Genomic DNA, 18,594 nt, shown 5'->3' with positions numbered 1-18,594 from the left:
ACACCTCTCCCAATTAGCCACTCTGATACGTCTGTACAAAGTTTTAAGCACATTTTAGTAATTTTTTACCCTCTCTTTTCTACTTTAGTAGTTGATTGATACAATCCATTTCTTTTACTTTTTGCTATATGTTTAGCAATTTCACGTATTCAGAACAGTAATAGCACAAAAATTACCTTTTGTTGTTATTTGTCATCAAATTCATGAAACTATTTCTCAAGCAAACCAACACTAAATTTCTTGCTAGCCAGTTGATAAGTCATAGAAAGGTTTATGTAATTGGCTATTCCTTAGACACAATTAAAGTAATTGAGCTGTAATTAAAGTTAAAGTTTGACGGTATAGTCCTCAAAGGAGTCAAAGATGTCCATGAAGATCATAGATGATCAGTGAAATACATTAGAACTCAATGGAGTATCAAAGTGTTACACAGATTTCGCTCCAAATTCTCAATGACAAGCTGCGATGCATTTTTCAAATAGAAAACATTCGACTTGAAATGGTACTTCTATGAGAATTGTATCCCTTTGAGTTACGTCTCCAATTTATTTTAAATCATTTGAATCGGATATCGAGAGAAAAAATTATAACGAAAATATTGATCACTGCTCAGGACAACTTGTTGGCCACCCAGAAAGCACTCGAGCAGTGATTCAACGAACAGAAACCTAGTTCGCATAAAACTATTATTTTTCTACCCCAATCAACCTAAAACACTTCCATGATAAATATACAAACCATGGAACGTCCCCAAGTATGGTTGAACATTATATTCATTATAGAGATCATTCTTTGAAGATCTTAAACTCATTCTAAAAGATCTCTTGATTCAATCACAAATATATTTTTTATATTTATTCCCAGGTATTGTTTGCCATTGGTTAAGCTTTTGTTTTGAGTCAAGAGAACATTATTTGAAGATCCAATGCATATTTCAATAAATTTCTTGCATTAGCCACTAATAAAACACAATGTTCAAACATCAAATAAAACCCTTTCTTCATTTATAAACCTCCTGCATTATGAAGCTTGGAGAAGAGGCGCTTAAAGTTCCGACATTGACGAACGGGGTTCGTTCTTGGTGATCCAACGGAGAGAAAAGTGGCCCAATATTATGAAAGTGGGGTCGTTCTCAACCAAATGAGTTTCTTGGTTATTTACAAGTAAGCGGTCAAAGTCAACTAAAGTTTACCAGTATCTAGATTAATTGTAAATTAACTTTTCTAGTAAATTGTTTTGGCAAAGTTTGCCTAGAGGGTTTGACTCCTGTGGAGAATTATTCTCAATGAATTTTCCTCCATCATCAATTCCTGGTGTTTTTTATTTTTATTGTTTTTAATCTGATTGTTTAAATTGCTTGATCAACACATAGGGTTAATTGAATTAATTAAACTTAACCATTTAGAGACTTTAATAAAATACTTGTTGCTTGTTATTATTTTAATTCGATATTTGGGTCTAAATTTTTTAAGCTAATTTAACTTTCAATCGGTATCCGAGTTTAATAGCAATCCTTGACCAAAAATTTTGTTCAGATGAGTCGATCACATTATGACTTGAGATCCAAACGTGATATGGTTATTTGGGAGGCTTATGACCAACCGTTTGATGAGTGCCTTCAGTTGAAAAGGGCAAATTGCTCTACCTTTACAATACTGAATAATCTTGATTAGAAAAGGAGGGCCTTGTAGCAAAATTTGAGGGATCCACTAGAAGTTTGAATGAGTTAAGCATTGAAAAAGAGTCTTTAGATGTCAAGGTAAAATCTCTTATGAGTGGTCTGAACAAATTAAATACCCAACTTTAAGCTTTTTCCGATAGATCTAAGAAGATTAATAATATGATGGGTCTAAACAAAACACCTACGAATAGAGGAGATTCATGCTTTAATTAAACAAATTCTAATATCTTTACCTCTTCTAAAAACAAGTTTGTACCTCCCCCGATAAATTCATTCCACACATGTCATAACTGTGATAAGTTAGATCACTCTAGACCCAATTGCCGCAAACTCTTGATTAGGAACAACAAACAAGATCTAACTACTCAAGTTAGATTCTTGACTGAGTTGATGACTAAAATTTAATTCCGCATTTGGGTTTAATCTATTCGACTAATTTAACTTTAAATAATGACTATAGTGAATTAGCAACATGAAAAGGGTGTTTGGATTGCATTATAATTAATTTACATTTTTCAATTAAAATTAAACATTAATTTTCGAACACATATTTCCAACTAGAATGCATTTATGATTCATCTAGTTCCTATGACCCATTACTCATCTCATTATATCCTCGTTACAAGAAGATTCTAATGAAACTCAAACACATTTACATTGTCACGACGACTCAATATGTATTGTTTTCTTTCTATATTTACCTTTCTAATCATAAGAGAAAACAAATAGAACGAAAAATGGCAAAGTCGATAGAACTCAACAAGTAGGAATTAATTAATAAGCTAATGATGATAAGTGCAAATTTTAAGCTTGAAATTTGGAGTGTGAAAAGTTTTTAAGACTTCAAATGTACCTATTTAACCTAGATGCAATAGCTTTATTTAAAATTATATAAGATAAATATTTTCTGTTTATCTTTTTACCTACATTTTTTTTAGGAAAAATTGCAGCCGAGGTACCAAACCTTTCGTTTATTAGTAGACTTTTCCCAAACTTTTAGTTTGTGCCACCGGAAGTACCAAACATTTCAAAAATATGCACTAGAGGTTCAAATAGATGAAAACCGTCCGTTTGACTGTTAGTTGACCAAGAAAAGTAAATGTTGACCCAATTGAAAATGGTAAAAAGGTAAAAGTTATTTAACCCTATAATAAAACAATTAAAATAAATAACTAAAACAAAAAAAAAATTTACTATTCATCTTCTTCTTCACCCACGCCACCCCCACCCGCACGTACCCTATCCCACCCCACCCCATCCAAAACAAAAAATAGAAATTAAACAGCCACCTTCTTCTTCAACCTCCCCACCCCACTGGCTCCTGCCCAGTTAGCTCAATCCTCAAATAAAAATAAAAAACCCTATTTACCACAGTCCTCAAATGCTGGAAGGAGCCTATACGACGTCAGGAAATAAATCTGCTAGTCAGCGGCGACAGTCTTTGGTTTGGGTTTAGTTAGAAAGAAGTCAGGGAGGATGAGGGAAGAGATTTGGGCTAATTTGGAATTTGGACCATTTTCACTGACAAAAAGCATAATGAAATTTGGGTAGTGGAATCAACTTTCAATATAGAAAACATTGTTCGCACCGTAGAAAATGATTGATTACGAAGATGGAAAATTTCTTGTAAGAAAATGGTTTTCTTACATTGCTGGACCTGCTGGTGGCTGGTTTAAGGATGGGGTGGAGTGGGTGGGGGTGAAGAAGACAACCATTTTCTTTATTTTCTTAATTTTTTGATTTTTTTCTTTATTTTTTTGATTTTTTTCAATTTATTTAATATGGTAATTATCAAGTTACCATTTTACCCTTTCAAATTTAGTTAAAATAGGTCAAAATTTACTTTTCTTGGTCAACAAATGATCAAACGGATGGTTTCCATCCATTTGAACCTCCGGTGCATATTTTTGAAAGGTTTGGTACCTTCGGTGGCACAAACTAAAGGTTTGGGCAAAGTCTGCTAATAAACGAAAGATTTGGACCTCGGTTGCAATTTTCCCTTTTTTTTATCAATGACACCATAAAATTGAAGATGGAGAACCATGTTTGTAGGTGGATTAAATATTTCAATTGTCACTGACTTTTTTAAAAAATATTTTCCAATTGCCCTTCAACTTTAAAAGTTATTCAAATTGTCATTGAACTTTTTTTTAATTACTATTGAATTTTAAAAGTTCTCCAAGTTGTCACTGAACTTATCAAAAGGGTATCCCATTTTCACGCCGCCCTTATCATTTTAAAAAAGTTAACGAACATGATTACATTGCAAATGAAATGACAAACCTTCTAGGTTAATTTATCAAGCCTGTTAACTTTCAAAGCAATGAGATTAGGGATGACAAAATTCTCCGTCCCTCCAATGTCCCAAATGGGAAGGGAACAGCGATCACGATCACGCTCCGTATTAATTGAAATCACTATAGATATTTTTTTTTATTTTTTTTCAATATAAATCTATTTAAAAATTAATAACTGATTAAAAAGATAAGTAAGTGGGTATTTTTAATGTCTATCCTGCTCCATTGCAATCCTTACGAGTTATGGAGCAATGAATAGTATAATATTTTGATGAATTCAGTAACAATTCAAAAAAAACTTTAATTTGCAAAACTTTAATGACATCTCAAAAACTATGTAGATTTAAATGACAATGAAGCAATGTTAGTCAAAGTTCAATTACAATTGAAATATATGACCCTAATTGGATGGAGACCTGGTTCAATTTTTCATGGAATAATATATAGTAGAGTTCCGCAACCTTTGGCCCATATTACACTTTGGTCCTCAACCATTAAAACACATCGCTCACCGCTAAGACCTCCATTGACATAGCACATACATATACCAAATCGCCAGCGAGAAGACCTTCTGCAAGAACCGCATCCCTCGCACACCGATTCGTGACAAATTTTTATGTATTTTCATATTAATAACATATATAAAAAATTTGTGGCTGCCTTTACTTTTTATAAAATAAACGCAAGGCCTTGCCGTTTAGTTATAGAATGGAATTATGTATTATGCTATTTGTACAAAGTGTATTTACAAATTTGGTTGTCAAAATAAGTGTTGGCAAAATCCAAGCCATTAATTTTCAACGATTTAAGAATCTATTTTTGAAGTGATTGATGCAGATATTATTTTAACAACCAACTCCGTACACATAGCATTGTTAGGTTTAATGTCTCAAAATTGGGTTGAAATCTTGGAAGATCACGTTTGGCTTGAATTTGGAAAGAAATCAAATTAATCCAAGATTTTTTCTTTTTACGCGGTTTAACCTAATTCTAGTATATTTTCTTACCTTTTAGGACTCTATTAGGATTATAAACGTGGTCTATGAATTAGAGACTCCCTTGTCGGTTTTAGATGAAGTATTATTGTTGTCATGTATTATTCTTTTCGTATTGTCGGTTTAATAAATTTCATCGTTCCTATGCTTAGTTTCTCTTTTTCTACTTTACTTTAATCTTGTTTTCGTGATGTGATTTTGAATATTTCATAATTGTCGTCAGTCTTAATCTTACATCGCCTTTGGGATCAACAAGTAGTATCAGAGTACGGGTTGCAGGTTCTTTGTGATTTGGTTGAGATTTTTCAAGGATGAATTCGTTGAAGTATGAAATTCCGCTGTTGGATCGCAGTACAAGATTTTTGCTATGGCAAGTAAAGGTGAGGGCTGTGTTGACACGGATGAATCTTGATGATGCTTTGCTAGGTTTTGAGAGGATGCTAGCGAATTTGTCTATGGAGGATAAACAACAGAGGGATCTAAAAGCTCTAGCGCAAATTTATCTTCACTTATCCAACAATATTCTGTAGGATGTCTTGAAAGAGAAGACAGCGACTGCTTTGTGGCTCAAGTTGGAGCAATTGTGCATGACAAAGAGTATGACGAGCAAATTAACTCTAAAACAGAAGCTGTATTCCCATCGCATGGCGAAAGGAGGGTCACTGTAGGACCATATTATTGTGTTCAAGAAGATTGTTGCAGATTTGGAGACGTTGGAGGTAAAATATGATGAAGAGGATCTGGCCTTGATCCTGTTGTGTTCACTACCCAGTTCTTTTTCATCGTTTCGTGATACTATATTGTATAGTCGTGACACACTGACCATTGAGGGGGTATATGACGCCCTGTTCTCAAAGGAGAAGATGGAGCTGCTGGTTGGAGATCCTACATCTAGGGGTGGGGATGCTCTGGTTACACATGGTGATCAATGAAAGGATAAATTGAAGGTGATGTACAGCAATGTGTATTGTTATTACTGCAAGAAGAAAGTACACATTAAAAAAGATTACGACAAGTTGCAAGGTAAAGATGATTTGCATGCAAATCATGCGGGACAATCGGGTAACGAGACTCACATTGTTGAGAATTTTGCGGATGATGGAGATGTAATGTTGGCTATATCTGATGGGGAATCCAAACCTGGGGAGTGGATTCTGAATTTTGCATGTTCATATCATATGTATCCTAATAGGGTTTTGTTTCAGACATATGAGACGGTGAAACAAAGTGGAGTTGTCATGGGAAACAACCAATCTTGTCGGGTTGTAGGAATTGATCGGATCATATTGAGGCTACAAGATGGGACAGTGAGGAAAATTGATCAGGTTCGCCATGTTCCAAACTTGACAAAGAATCTCGTATCGCTGAGTACCATGTATGCAAAAGGGTATAAATTCTCTGGTGGATGTGGAGTCTTGAAGGTTCGAAGGGGTGTTTGGGTTGTACTGGAGGGACGGAAGAAGTCTCAATTGTACATCTTGCAGGGGAACGCAGAACCAGTTAAGAGACATTTGGACAAGTTCAATACCGTAGTAGAAATTCAGTTTGGTACAGTACCTCTTGTGGCGAGCTATGAGTTGGTTAAGAATACTACTAGGGAGAGCATTGGTGATTCCGCTTTACCATCAATTTCAGCTGATACATTGTATTCAATTGCTAGGGTTGGACTCATGGAGCATAGGTACGATAGTGCCAATAATGTCTGGAATGCTTTAGGGGACGTTGAAAGCGACATTTTTAGCAAGGGGCCTTCTGATCCAGCATGTGGTATAGTTTCTACTACAGAGTGTGCTTCGACCTTGTTTGGTCAACAGTAATTTCTCGGTGAAATTTTGGGAACCCGGGATTTGAGTTCGGGTGTCGCTTGTGGACGCAGTGCAGAAGACGATGATTTGGTGATGGAGATTTTGGTTACTATGTTGAGAAAATTGGTCAGTTCATTTCGAAGCAGATGGATTTGAAATTTTAGAGTTTCGTTCGTTGCACTGGAATTTTGAGTCAAGGTCGAGATTATTAGATTTAATGCCTCAAAATTGGGTTGAAATCTTGGAAGACTACGTTTGGCTTGAATTTGAAAAGAAATCAAATTAATCCAAGATGTTTTCATTTTACACGGTTTAACCTAATTCTAGTATATTTTCTTACCTTTTAGAACTCCATTAGGTTTATGGACGTGACCTATAAATTAGAGACTCCTTTGTCAGTTTTAGATGAAGTATTATTGATGTCCTATATTATTCTCTTCATATTGTCGATTTAATAAATTTCATCGTTCCTCTGCTTAATTTTTCTTTTTCAATTTTACTTTAATCTTGTTTTCGTGGTATGATCTTGAATATTTCATAATTGTTATTAATCTCAATCTTACATCGCCTTTCGGATCAACAAGCATAACTCATGAAATTATAAGCATGTCAAATTGCTATGTCACCAATTTCATCGGGACACAAGGTTGGTAGTTCTGCTTCCATATCTGTTTTACGTGTTAGTTGGAAATAAATTCATTTGATGTCTTTATGAATTGATACGGTTGAAAGTTTTTTGTTCTTGAAATTACTATACTTGTTCTAAAAGCTGAGTTTGTTGCTGATTTTTAGTTGAAAGCATGTTAGTAGTTGAGCGATGCATATGAATTTCTTGAATAATTTATGCGAATTGATGGGTGACTGAATTTATTTATTGGGTAAATGAATTGCAAAATGGAAGTTTATGAATTTTATTTCGTAGACAAGAGTCACAAGGAGATATAACAGAAGTAGACTTTGATAATTGTAAAGATGAAATTGACAAAATATTTTTAATAATAGAAGGCGATGGATGATCAATTCGACAATTTCATGAGTTCATGAAGTGACAGCTTAGAAATTGGCAGCTGGATGGATAAAATGCAAACAAGGCCATTGATGGATATTCCCTTTATTCCGGCCTCGGGCCAAGTAGCTGAAATCTAATCTTCTTCAATGCTACAACAACTTCTTTCATGTTCATTCTCTCATTGGCACTTTCCGTGGAGCAATTTAAAGCAAGTTCCATTAAAGATGACAAACATTTCAACTTTTTTTGCGTAGTGTTCCTCTTCTGGCACCAACAACTTCGAATCTATAATTTGGGGAATTGCATTGGGCATAGAATCATTTATCCAGCTCCTTAGATTTATATCACCGGAAAATTTTTCACTGCTTGGTTTCTTTCTTGTAAATACTTCCATTAACATGATCCCGTAGCTATAAACATCACATCTAGTTGACACCGATCCTTCTAATCCGTACTCTACACAAGCATTAAGCAATTAATTAGTTGTATTAAATTTGGTGTCACCGTAAATTAAAAATACATAGAAGCANCTCTTTTGTTTACCAATGGGACATGATGAGAGACCATATATAGGATCACCACATAATCCTTCATTAGAAATGAAGGATTGACTCGAAAAGTTTCTGAAAGGACCACCAGAAGGAACTTCACCACTTAAATCATTGAAAGAGAAGTTCAAGTATGTGAGATACTTAAGTTCCTCCAAGGACTTGGGGATATTACCCGAAAGATTGTTGTAAGATAGATCGAGTCGCTCCAGGTTCAGCAGCTTACCCATTGATTCCGGAATAGATCCGTGCAGTGTGTTATGTGCTAAGGAAAGATTAATCGAGCTCTGTAGATCACCAATTGTTGTTGGAATCCTACCTGAGAATCGATTGGCTGATAGATCAATAACAGTTGCAGCCTTCAGATTCCCTATTTCTTGAGGCAGAAGCCGCTCAAAAAATTTGAAGATAGACTCAACTCCAGAAGATCATTCCGGAGCCATAGGCTTGCAGGTATGGTGGAGGTCAATCTGTTGCTGTCTATATATAGAACCCTTAGTGTAGTAATATTCCCTAAGCAGTCTGGAATAGCACCTGTTATTAAATTTTCCGACAACAGCAATCCATAGAAATTGGGAAGTTCACAAAGAGTTTCAGGAATAGATCCACTTATCTTATTTGTACGAAGATCTAGTCCTTGAAGATTTTGCAAGCCCGCAAAAGTTGTTGGAAATGATCCCGTCAACTCATTGCCATACAGACTTAACACTATCAAACTGCTGAGATTGCCTATTTCATTTGGAATGCTACCTCGGATATCACAATTATATGCATATAGATATAGAAGTGAAGTGGAAAGATTTCCAACTGAAGCTGGAAGAATGCCATTCAAAGGATTATTAGCAAAAATCAATTTTGTTAAATATCTACAGCTTGTCAATGGTGTGATGAAGCTCAGTTCTGAAGATTCACTCATAAAATTGTTGTCACCCAAGTTTACACTTTCAAGGAATCTCAAATCCCCTAGGAAGTTGGGAACATCACCAGTAAAATTGTTTCTAGACAGATCTATTGTAATGAGTTTAGAAGAATTTGCAATGGAATTCGGTACTCTTCCGTGGAAATTATTATTGCCCATGTAGAGTATTTGAAGATTAGGAAGCACGTAACCCAAATTCAATGAATCTAGGTTGCCTGAAAGTTGATTGTCTGAAACTGAAATCACTAACAATGTTGAGATGTTGAAGATCTTTTGGGGAACGGAACCGCTTAAACTATTGTAGCTCAAATAAAGATACTCCAAGTTGTAAAGGTTGCCAATCTCTTGTGGGATTACACCTACAAAATTTTTAAGTGCTCAAACTTTCTTCAAACTGCTGTATAAAAATACAAAGGACAAATAAGAAGTTGTTTGAATCTACTAAATTGAAAGTTACCAGAAAGGTTGCATCGAGCAATGCTAATATATTGTAATGATGAAATGTTAAAGATACTGGCGGGTATAGAGCCCGTAAAAAAATTAGTTCGCAAGCTTAACTCCTTGAGGTTCTCCAGGTTACCCAATTCATGTGGAATCGCACCTGTCAAATTGTCAAAACAGACCGAGAGATTAAAATTATCAACATTAGTAATCTAGTGAATACACTATAATCTTAAGTAGTAAAACTTAGGTTACCTGAAAAATTATTTGAATCAAGATATAAAATCTGAAGCATCCTTATTCTCCCAATTTCTCTTGGAATGGATCCATTAAATTTGTTGATTGACAAAGAAAGGTTCTGAAGTTGTGAACATTCTGATAGACCAGAAAGAGTTTCACCACCCAACTCATTTGAAGATAGATGAAGCCCTTTGAGTCTTGGAAGTCCATGGCATATGTCAAGAGGGAGATGACCAGATAAGCTATTCCCTGTCAACGAAAGAATTTCCATTGCCGATATGTTGAAGATCCTAAAAGGTATTGGACCAGTGAGCCTGTTATATCGCAATCTAAGCGTTTTCAAGTTATAAAGGTTTCCAATCTCCTGAGGGATTTTCCCTTGTAGATGATTGGAAGAGAGATCCAGATTCTGGAGAGTGGATACGTTAGAGATAGAAGGCGGGATGAGACCAGTAAAACTATTATTCCCAAGGTTCAAAAGTTGAAGTTTAGGTAAGAAATGAAACCATGAAGGAATTTCACCACTGAAATTGTTGAAGCTGAAATCAATGGTTTTCAATCGTCGAAGTCGAATCAACTCCTGAGGCAGACTACCCTGAAAATAGTTTCTGCTTAAGTCTATAGAAACAAGAAAGGATAGATTTCCCAATTGGGATAGGACGTTTCCCGTAAGATTCATGTTGGAAATATCTAGTCCAGTTACTCTTTGGTGGCGAAGACCACAAGTAACTCCAATCCAGACACAGACAGAAGTAGAATCCGACCAGTTACTAGATAAAACGTGCGAAGGGTCTAAATTGATGTGGGCTTTTAAGGTGAGAAGAGAAAGTCGATCAGTCGTAATATTGGTTGTTTCCATAGCTAAGCAAGCCATTATACACTGCAACAACAAAATTGCTTGAAGAAAGTAAGTAGCCATCTGCATGACAGTTTTTCTTGCTGCAGCTAACAATGCTGGAATGGAGTTATACATTGCACACTGAAAAGAGCATATTTATAAATTTCTTTATTTTAGGAGACTGACATCTTTTCTTTGATCTTTTCAGTCGGCTTTATGTTTCGCAATGAAAGTCAATCCACTGAATGAAACAATTTTGTCTTGCATCGAAAAGAGGAGGAAAGTCCGAACGCATGGAATTGTTAATTTTCGGACAGCAATGATTTGCCAAGTTGAGTCAGGCGCACCTCATTTGACTAGCAGAAGTGGAGAAGTACCTCAGTCACTTGTCTTCCAATAGTACAATTCCAACAACCCTCTTTATATTTATCCTTTTTTTTTTTTTTTTTGTTGTACAACTCTCCAGTAACTCTCTTTAACATTCTTGAATGGGAGGGAGTGGGTCCTCCTTCCTAGTGATTAATTCATATAAAATTCAGGTAATATTTCAATACTCAAATATCTATCTTTGTTACTTCACAATGCTTGATTGAATTTCTAGTTACTGAGATGAAGATGAACCATTTCTACTGATGTTTTAATTCCAATTTTAAGACTAACATTTGTTGTTTGTTCCTTGGCTAATAATTGAACTATTTTGTGATTTCTATTGACATTTGAAAATGTAACACATAATAACAACTATTGTAAAGTCCGACCGGAGATAGATATATAGCATTATACTTTATTACATGATTATTTTGAATAATCTTTTGTTTCAATGTATAATTACATATTCGTATCGGATCATATTTGAAGATAGATTTTAATTTAGAGCGGCAACCATATTCCCCAATCTCGCCCCAATCGCCTAGCAGAACAGGGTAAAGGACACGACGGTCTAGATATTTTGCCATCATTCAAGCAAAGCGAGCGTCATTGCTGCATTCCGAGCTGTAAAATGGAAGTCAGGAAAATATTCCGGGCAGATGGTGTAGGACGCCAGCTCACGCCGGAGTCGATCCCATAATCCAGGTAGCCTGCCCAGCCAACCTGAGGAGCTCCTCAGCAACCGCTCGTGGGATCATATGAACCCTAAACAGCTATAATGTTCAATATAATAGTAAGACTTCTCAAGCCATGAAATCGAATCCAGAAATACAATGCTATAATAGTAAGACTTCTCAAGTCATGAAATCGAATCCAGAAATACAATGCTAGTTATTCCTTCAATACATGACAAACTTCGTCTGACATTATAAATTAATGGCGACCATCGTATGATACAATCCAAATATGATGACGACTAAAACACTAGTTCAGCTCCTCTTCAAGAAACGCAATAAAATGAATTTGAAAGATGCGGGACACAGTTAATGACCGCCCTAATGATCCCGGGAAAAAGAAAACCTTTCAAATATGAGTAAGATCCTGGGATTGTCTGGCGAAAAAATTCGCTATAAAATAATTTCTTCTTATCCATCTGAATTCGTAGACGAATATGAACTACAGGGCCCCAAATTTAACTCAAGAAGTGGCATCGACTGATCTTTTTGCCTTGGCAGCAAATGTTTCTGCCACCAGGAGAGGGAAAGCAATAGTTGCATCACAGTGCACCTGGTTTGTCAATAAAAGATAAGGAACAAGTTTGAAAACTACACAGCATATTGATGAAATTGAGAAATAACAAACAAAAAGTCAAACCTTAACTGTCTTAGCAGAACCTCGAATTTTGCCCCAGGACACTGCTTCATCGGGACGGGCACCAGAATCACTTCCATCGAACTCTTGTGCTGTGTTGATAAATATAGCATAATCCGCACCATTGCGCATCATATTTGCATTGCATATATGATGCTTGGGCAGCCCCCCTCCAAGAATTACCATTCCAGTCTTCCTGAGACCAGCATGGACCGCCTCGCCATTCATGGCCCTAATATCTGTTTATAAAGCTTTATGTGTTCGTTATTATACAGTTTTAAAAATTAGCATGAGATTACAGTGAAAATCTCTTACCTTGCACAATGTCAATGACTAGACCAGGCTCCTTTTTAAAGGAATGGAAGTACAACATATCACCCAGCGAACCATCTGTTAAGCCAGGACAGAATACAGGAATATCGTTCTGCAAACAGAAAATTCAAAATTGATAAATCAGAGAAACTCAACAACTAAACACAAGTCTTTCTTCACAATAAATTTTGGGTGGGCCACGTGAATCATTTTTTACTATGTTCGGTTTATTGTTCATTGCGGATAGTTTCGGTCCACCATCTTCTATGGTGTTCTACCAAGATGGCTTCCACTCATACAACCTAAGTCCCCCATTCCTTAATTTATTGAGCTCAAACGGCTTTACCTCCCCTTGCTGGCATATATTTTAGCATTATCCATCTCAGTACCACCATGGTTCAGAAACAGATAATACATAAAAACCAATAAAATTGTTGAAAACATAGCAAACATTAAAAAAAATAATAATAAAAATAAATAAATAACTTAGGATGTTGTCTAATGATGGTTTTACTGAAATTGTCAAATCCTCGTAACCAAGCCCTAACAACTCTTTAGGGATGCAGATCGTGTAACACGCGCAAGCAACCAGGACGCAATTCTTTCGCTAAATGATGTAGTCATCAATAGTTATGCATGGGAGCGCTTCAAAAGAAAAATCAAGTGCTATTACTAATTTACTAGAGAGAGCCAGCTTTTGAGCATTTGCCTTGAGCCCTCGCTCAAGTATTTATGACCTTGAATTAAAATTGTAATTAGTCTAACTTATGCCCGGTAGTAAATGATTATTGAATGGAAGAAAAGCAAATGAGGCTGATCTTCAAAGGCTTAAATCAGATTCATGTTTTGCTAAAGAAAAAATGGATATACGTGTTCTACTAGACTGGGGCAGAGTTTATGCTTCTCAATTGTCGGTACAAACTATTAAATATATTTGAGATAATGTGTCCTACAAAACCCAAATGCAAAGGTGAAAAAGTGCAGCATATAATTGCTTGTGTAAAGAAGTTTCAGTCAGTGTTCAGATTTAGGTCGTGGCGTTATTGAAGCTACAAATAATAAAACAAAGCAATTTCTCTTCTTCAAAATTAAAAAGCTTGCTAATAGTTGTGAGACTACTTAAAGCATATCTAATTCCTTCCAGAGTATACATTGGTAACCGAAGCCTAGAATAGCATCAAGACAGGGATATGAAAGCAATATAAACATGCCAGCACGTAATTGCCAGTGCCTCAAACTTTAATAAATGTAAGCTCAGCTGTAATCTAGCCTTTAAAATATCATCAGAAGCTTTACTAGAGCATCAAATAACTTCTCCTAAGAAGCATACCTTGTGTGCCCAGTACAAGTATGAACTCTCGTCGTTGATTTCTTTACCCAATCGAGAAATCACTTTAGATGGAGTCCACAATGTATTCTGGGAATTGGAAAACAGGGATAATGATAAAATTAGACACTCTTTCCACCTTCACTGATATCCCAACAAGAGAAGTGGACAACATAGAAGACTAAGTATTGCATGAAAAGGAGAACAGGTTCAGAAAGCATACTGTAAATTACAAATATAGCCTAGTATTCTGTCAACAATCCATCCTTAGCGAACGCAAAAATATGAAAATGTGAAAACAAATTGCGACACTCCATCCAGAAAAGCATGCATATGCAGAAAGATGAAGAAATAGAGTTAAATGTTACACTTTTTGTGAGATATCCAAAGCTTAACTAAATTTGTTTTTCTATAACAGATATTAACTTGGTCAATCCAGACAGTAGTCATTTTCCTTTTTCTCTAAAATTAGAAACAATTTACATATGAAAGCCAAACATACCTTATATTTATATCACGGTGTTGCTTGATTATTTCGTTTTTCCAAAATGTTCATAAAATGCAATAAACTAATGGAAGAATAATTCCTGAAACGTGACAGTTGACCAATATAGATAGAAATAATGTAAGAGCAACTCCAAGGTTCTCTTTAAATACAAAATACTCTCTAAAATAGAAAGTAAATGCTTAAAAATGAGCTCCAAGAGACTCTATTTTAACTTTTTAAAGTAGAGAGTGTATTTGACTCTCCAAATTTAGAGAGCCAAATTCACTCTCTATTCTTAATGTATAATGATTGCATTTAATACATTACAAATTTCAATATTCTACAATTTAAATATTTCAAATTACATTTAAATTGATTGGTCATTATATAAAAAAATTATATTTAAATAAAATATATGGAGAAAAAATTAAATATTCATTGGAAAATCAAAATAAAGAGCTTGTTGTAGTGTATAAAAAAATTACTCTCTAAATTTAAAGTTGCTCTCTATTATGCATAAGATGCTCTTTATAAATAGAAAGTCTTTTGAGATGCTCTAAGGTAACGGATACAAATACAAATAACATTTAGCATTTATAGCTTAGTTGACAACAAAATCAATGCAAAAATAGAAGTAAACACAATCCAAGAATGTCCAGCCTACTAAGCCCCTGTTTGACACCCATTATTTAAGAAATTAAAGAGTTTGGACTAGTAGTTGTTGAGGAATGTGTGATTAAAAAGTAAAGAAATTTTATTTGTTTGTGTGTAGAATATTTTATTCAGTGAATGTGTGGTGAAGAATCATACTATAGCAAACAAGTTAAAATTTTAGAGGTTGTCAAACACACTAAATTTTGTCTACAATTTATCTAGTTGACTCCACTCTACTAGGTACATACAAGACAAAGTCCGTCTAATAGCTTAATTTTGTAACTAAGCAGCTTCCATCAAAAAAGTTACAGAAAATAGTTTCAAAAAAAAAAAAAATAAAAAAAAAATGCATAGCATAAGAACTATGCTGCAGACAATCAGAATTAGAAAAAAGAAATACCATTGAAGTTTGTTCATCAAACATCTGGTCGAAAATTGGAATGATCCAGTCCTCAAATTTACAGTAGTTGTCATTAGGAACCAACAAGTTACCAATGCGGTTCAACCCTTTTGCACGTAGAGCAGCTCCAGGAAGAGAAAATTCACCTTTGTATGTCGGCGCAAGGCATTTTACAAGGTCCTCCTCTACACCACCGGCTGTCGTTACCACTACATCAACCTGAAGAGAAATGCAAATACAATGATCCATCACATAAATGTTGCATATTAATTCCAGAACAATGCAGATTGAATCTACAATCCTTGTATTATGTGATGCGTCTTAAAAATCATGGGTCCACAAAAATAATCAATAAAGCTATTAGTAATTTTTGAAAATGTTAGGGAAGGATAAAACGACGACGACAAACAAAATCTTAAGTTAAATTGACTACATGGATCCTATTTCGCCCCTCCATAGTGCTTATTGCTATATATACTGGAGTCTTCATAAAAACGAAATCCTTAACAACTAGTCAACTACAACGAAACCATGTTAATTTCTGTCCAAATCATCCCACTTTCATATTGAGATTGCATCACTCTTATGAACGGTAGCCACTTTCAATTTATGCAAGACATGTCCAGAACACATATGTTGTTTCAATGACAGGTGCCAACTCTACCTGTCGGCCAATATTCTCAATTTATATCTAATTCAGTTTAATATAACAGCACATGGATCTCAGCATTTTTATATACGCTATAATTATCTACAGATATCTTGTACTTTAACTACCCAGTATTCAGTATCATAGAGCATAACAATTCTAGTCACTATTCTGTACAACAAGTTTTTTAAACTAAAGGATCTTTCTATTACATAGAATTCATGCAACAGCAACACTACTTTATTTCTTCCAACCTGCTTTAATCCTATGTGATACATTCTCTTGAATCCGTCCTTTATTAATAATCAAACATATATTCCCAAAACAATCACTTTAAGAGGAAGTTGCCTCCATTTCGCTTTGACCCAACAGAATCATAGGAGATCTTCACTTGTCTTCACTTGTCTCTTGGACAACATGATCATCTATTATAACTCAATTAATATCGTGGCCCTATCACTAAAATGGTATTGCATATTATGTGTCTTGGTTCTACTTAACCTACAACCTTCATATTCCAGCTTCAGCATACTCTCCCAAAGTTTTATCTTAAGATTTAACCCCTTCTTCTTTATATAATAAATTGAAAATATCCCATTAGCAAATAACATACACTAAGGAACCTGACCTCATCTTGAGTGCGTCCATAGACTCATCTATGACTCAAGCGAAAAGATAAGCACTTACGACAGAACCTTGATTCAACAAGGAATCCCCTACTACCGCACAAAAAAAAATAAATAAAAATAAAAATAAAAATCTTGTTCAGTGAGACATAAAAATTTTGTTTTTCTCATCATGTGCACCATCAAAATTCCAATTTCTAAATTTCTATAGCAAATCCGACATACAATCCGTATCATTGTTTATCTTAAACACAATAGGAACAAATGGTTAATATCACAATCGAAGTTGAAATCAGTTTTCAACCATTCCACAAAACATGTAGAGTAAAATATCGATTGAATACTAATATTGTACTTATCACTCACCATGCGATGCTGAACAAGATACCGGATTATGTCTCGAACGCCTGAAGAAATCAGGTTGGATGTGAAACCAAGAAACACTTTGCACTTCACGGACTTTCTGTAAGTTGGGTCACTCTCCTCTTCACTGCATTCTTCTGTCAGATTCTCATCTGAAAGCCTCCAATCTAGCTTCAACCACAACAAATCTATAATAATTAGTCAAAAGCATACCTTAAATTCAATAAACTTATAATACTGAGGGCAAAACATACTCCAAAATTCACAAAGTAAAATTTATAATCCTTAAAAACAACGGTATTTTGATATTGAATTTAACATTTCATTCTAATATTGAATTTAACATTTCATTCTATGTTCAAACCCAGAAAAGCCCCAAAAGAAAAAAACTTTTGGAGTCTTCAACAATGAAAAAAATCCATTTCAAGGCGCGTCAACTCATACTCCCAAAATCCTATTATAATTACTAAATAACCGATTATGTAAAAGTGTACACAAATAAATGAACTAAAATAGTTCAAACAAGAAAGTACTTACCATTTCATTAACGAGTTGAATAGCATCACCAAGATTGGAGGCCTGGAAGCCAGTGGACACCATGGACTTGAGAACCTCATGATAGTCCACTCCCTTGTTGAAATCGTAGCCCTCGATTGTCGTGCAAATTCCGTCAAGTAGCGGTAAGTGAGTCTTTGAATCGTCTCCATTGCCAAGCGAAATTTGCTTGGCTACTGAGTACAGAGTGACGAGTGCCTGTACAAATTGATGGAGATGAAATTTGGGGAAATGAGTTGGAAAGGCCACCCTAATAGACATTTTGTCCAATTGGCCTTTGACCAAAATTATAAAAATAAAAAAAATTTTAATTATTTAAAAGTGTCAAAAGACTTTTTTACTCTTAACTTGTAAAATAAAAATGAAGAAGAAATTAGAGTTTTTTCCTAAATTTGCTGAACTCGTGACTTGAACCTTGGATGGAAAGAAAATATTTTAACTTCACAACCATTATGGCAAGTGATGGTCCTTTGTTTTTTGTGAGCAAAATATATATATTACATTTCAAAAAATTGTTTCATTTTCACTTCAAATATAAAATTTAATTAAAATTAAATTTTAACAATAACCCACCGGTTGAACCATTGACCCGGTGATTTTTTTCGAGTAGATTATCGGGTTGGCTCTAATATCTATACATTCATGTTCTAACACACACAACATTCTCTTCCTTCGAATTCAAAAAATCTTCCCCTTCAAAATTATCTT

The 18,594-nt window shown here is 34.9% G+C and overlaps 2 protein-coding genes across 2 annotated transcripts; both read right to left on the bottom strand.

The window, feature by feature from the left end:
* Positions 1-8,317: 8,317 nt before the first annotated feature.
* Positions 8,318-11,033, bottom strand: LOC111407789 (LRR receptor-like serine/threonine-protein kinase GSO1). Its single transcript, XM_023037468.1, has 3 exons — positions 9,951-11,033; positions 9,712-9,855; positions 8,318-9,613 (listed from the first exon to the last, which is right to left on the bottom strand). Exons 1-3 carry the CDS (start codon positions 10,906-10,908, stop codon positions 8,706-8,708), a joined length of 2,010 nt encoding a protein of 669 aa, XP_022893236.1. The 5' UTR covers positions 10,909-11,033; the 3' UTR covers positions 8,318-8,705.
* A 920-nt stretch (positions 11,034-11,953) lies between these two features.
* LOC111407788 (deoxyhypusine synthase) lies at positions 11,954-17,990 on the bottom strand. Its single transcript, XM_023037467.1, has 7 exons — positions 17,869-17,990; positions 17,335-17,498; positions 15,694-15,912; positions 14,156-14,242; positions 12,829-12,937; positions 12,517-12,752; positions 11,954-12,429 (listed from the first exon to the last, which is right to left on the bottom strand). Exons 2-7 carry the CDS (start codon positions 17,335-17,337, stop codon positions 12,340-12,342), a joined length of 744 nt encoding a protein of 247 aa, XP_022893235.1. The 5' UTR covers positions 17,338-17,498; positions 17,869-17,990; the 3' UTR covers positions 11,954-12,339.
* Positions 17,991-18,594: the final 604 nt, after the last annotated feature.

This window comes from Olea europaea, chromosome 13 (genome assembly GCF_002742605.1).
Source record: "Olea europaea var. sylvestris chromosome 13, O_europaea_v1, whole genome shotgun sequence".
Taxonomy (NCBI): Eukaryota; Viridiplantae; Streptophyta; class Magnoliopsida; order Lamiales; family Oleaceae; genus Olea; species Olea europaea.
This window is presented reverse-complemented; position numbering and strand designations above follow the sequence as displayed.

Bases quoted from the DNA above. Each gene is read 5' to 3' on its own strand.
- LOC111407789 (XM_023037468.1), bottom strand. From the start codon at position 10,908: ATGTATAACTCCATTCCAGCATTGTTAGCTGCAGCAAGAAAAACTGTC. The intron at 9,856-9,950 runs GTAACCTAAGTT...ACAATTTGACAG, and splicing joins TGATTCAAATAATTTTTCAG to GTGCGATTCCACATGAATTG. The intron at 9,614-9,711 runs GTAACTTTCAAT...AAAATTTTGTAG, and splicing joins TGCTCGATGCAACCTTTCTG to GTGTAATCCCACAAGAGATT.
- LOC111407788 (XM_023037467.1), bottom strand. The intron at 14,243-15,693 runs GTATTTCTTTTT...TCCAATTCCCAG, and splicing joins TTGATGAACAAACTTCAATG to AATACATTGTGGACTCCATC. The intron at 12,753-12,828 runs GTAAGAGATTTT...CTTTATAAACAG, and splicing joins AGTCATTGACATTGTGCAAG to ATATTAGGGCCATGAATGGC.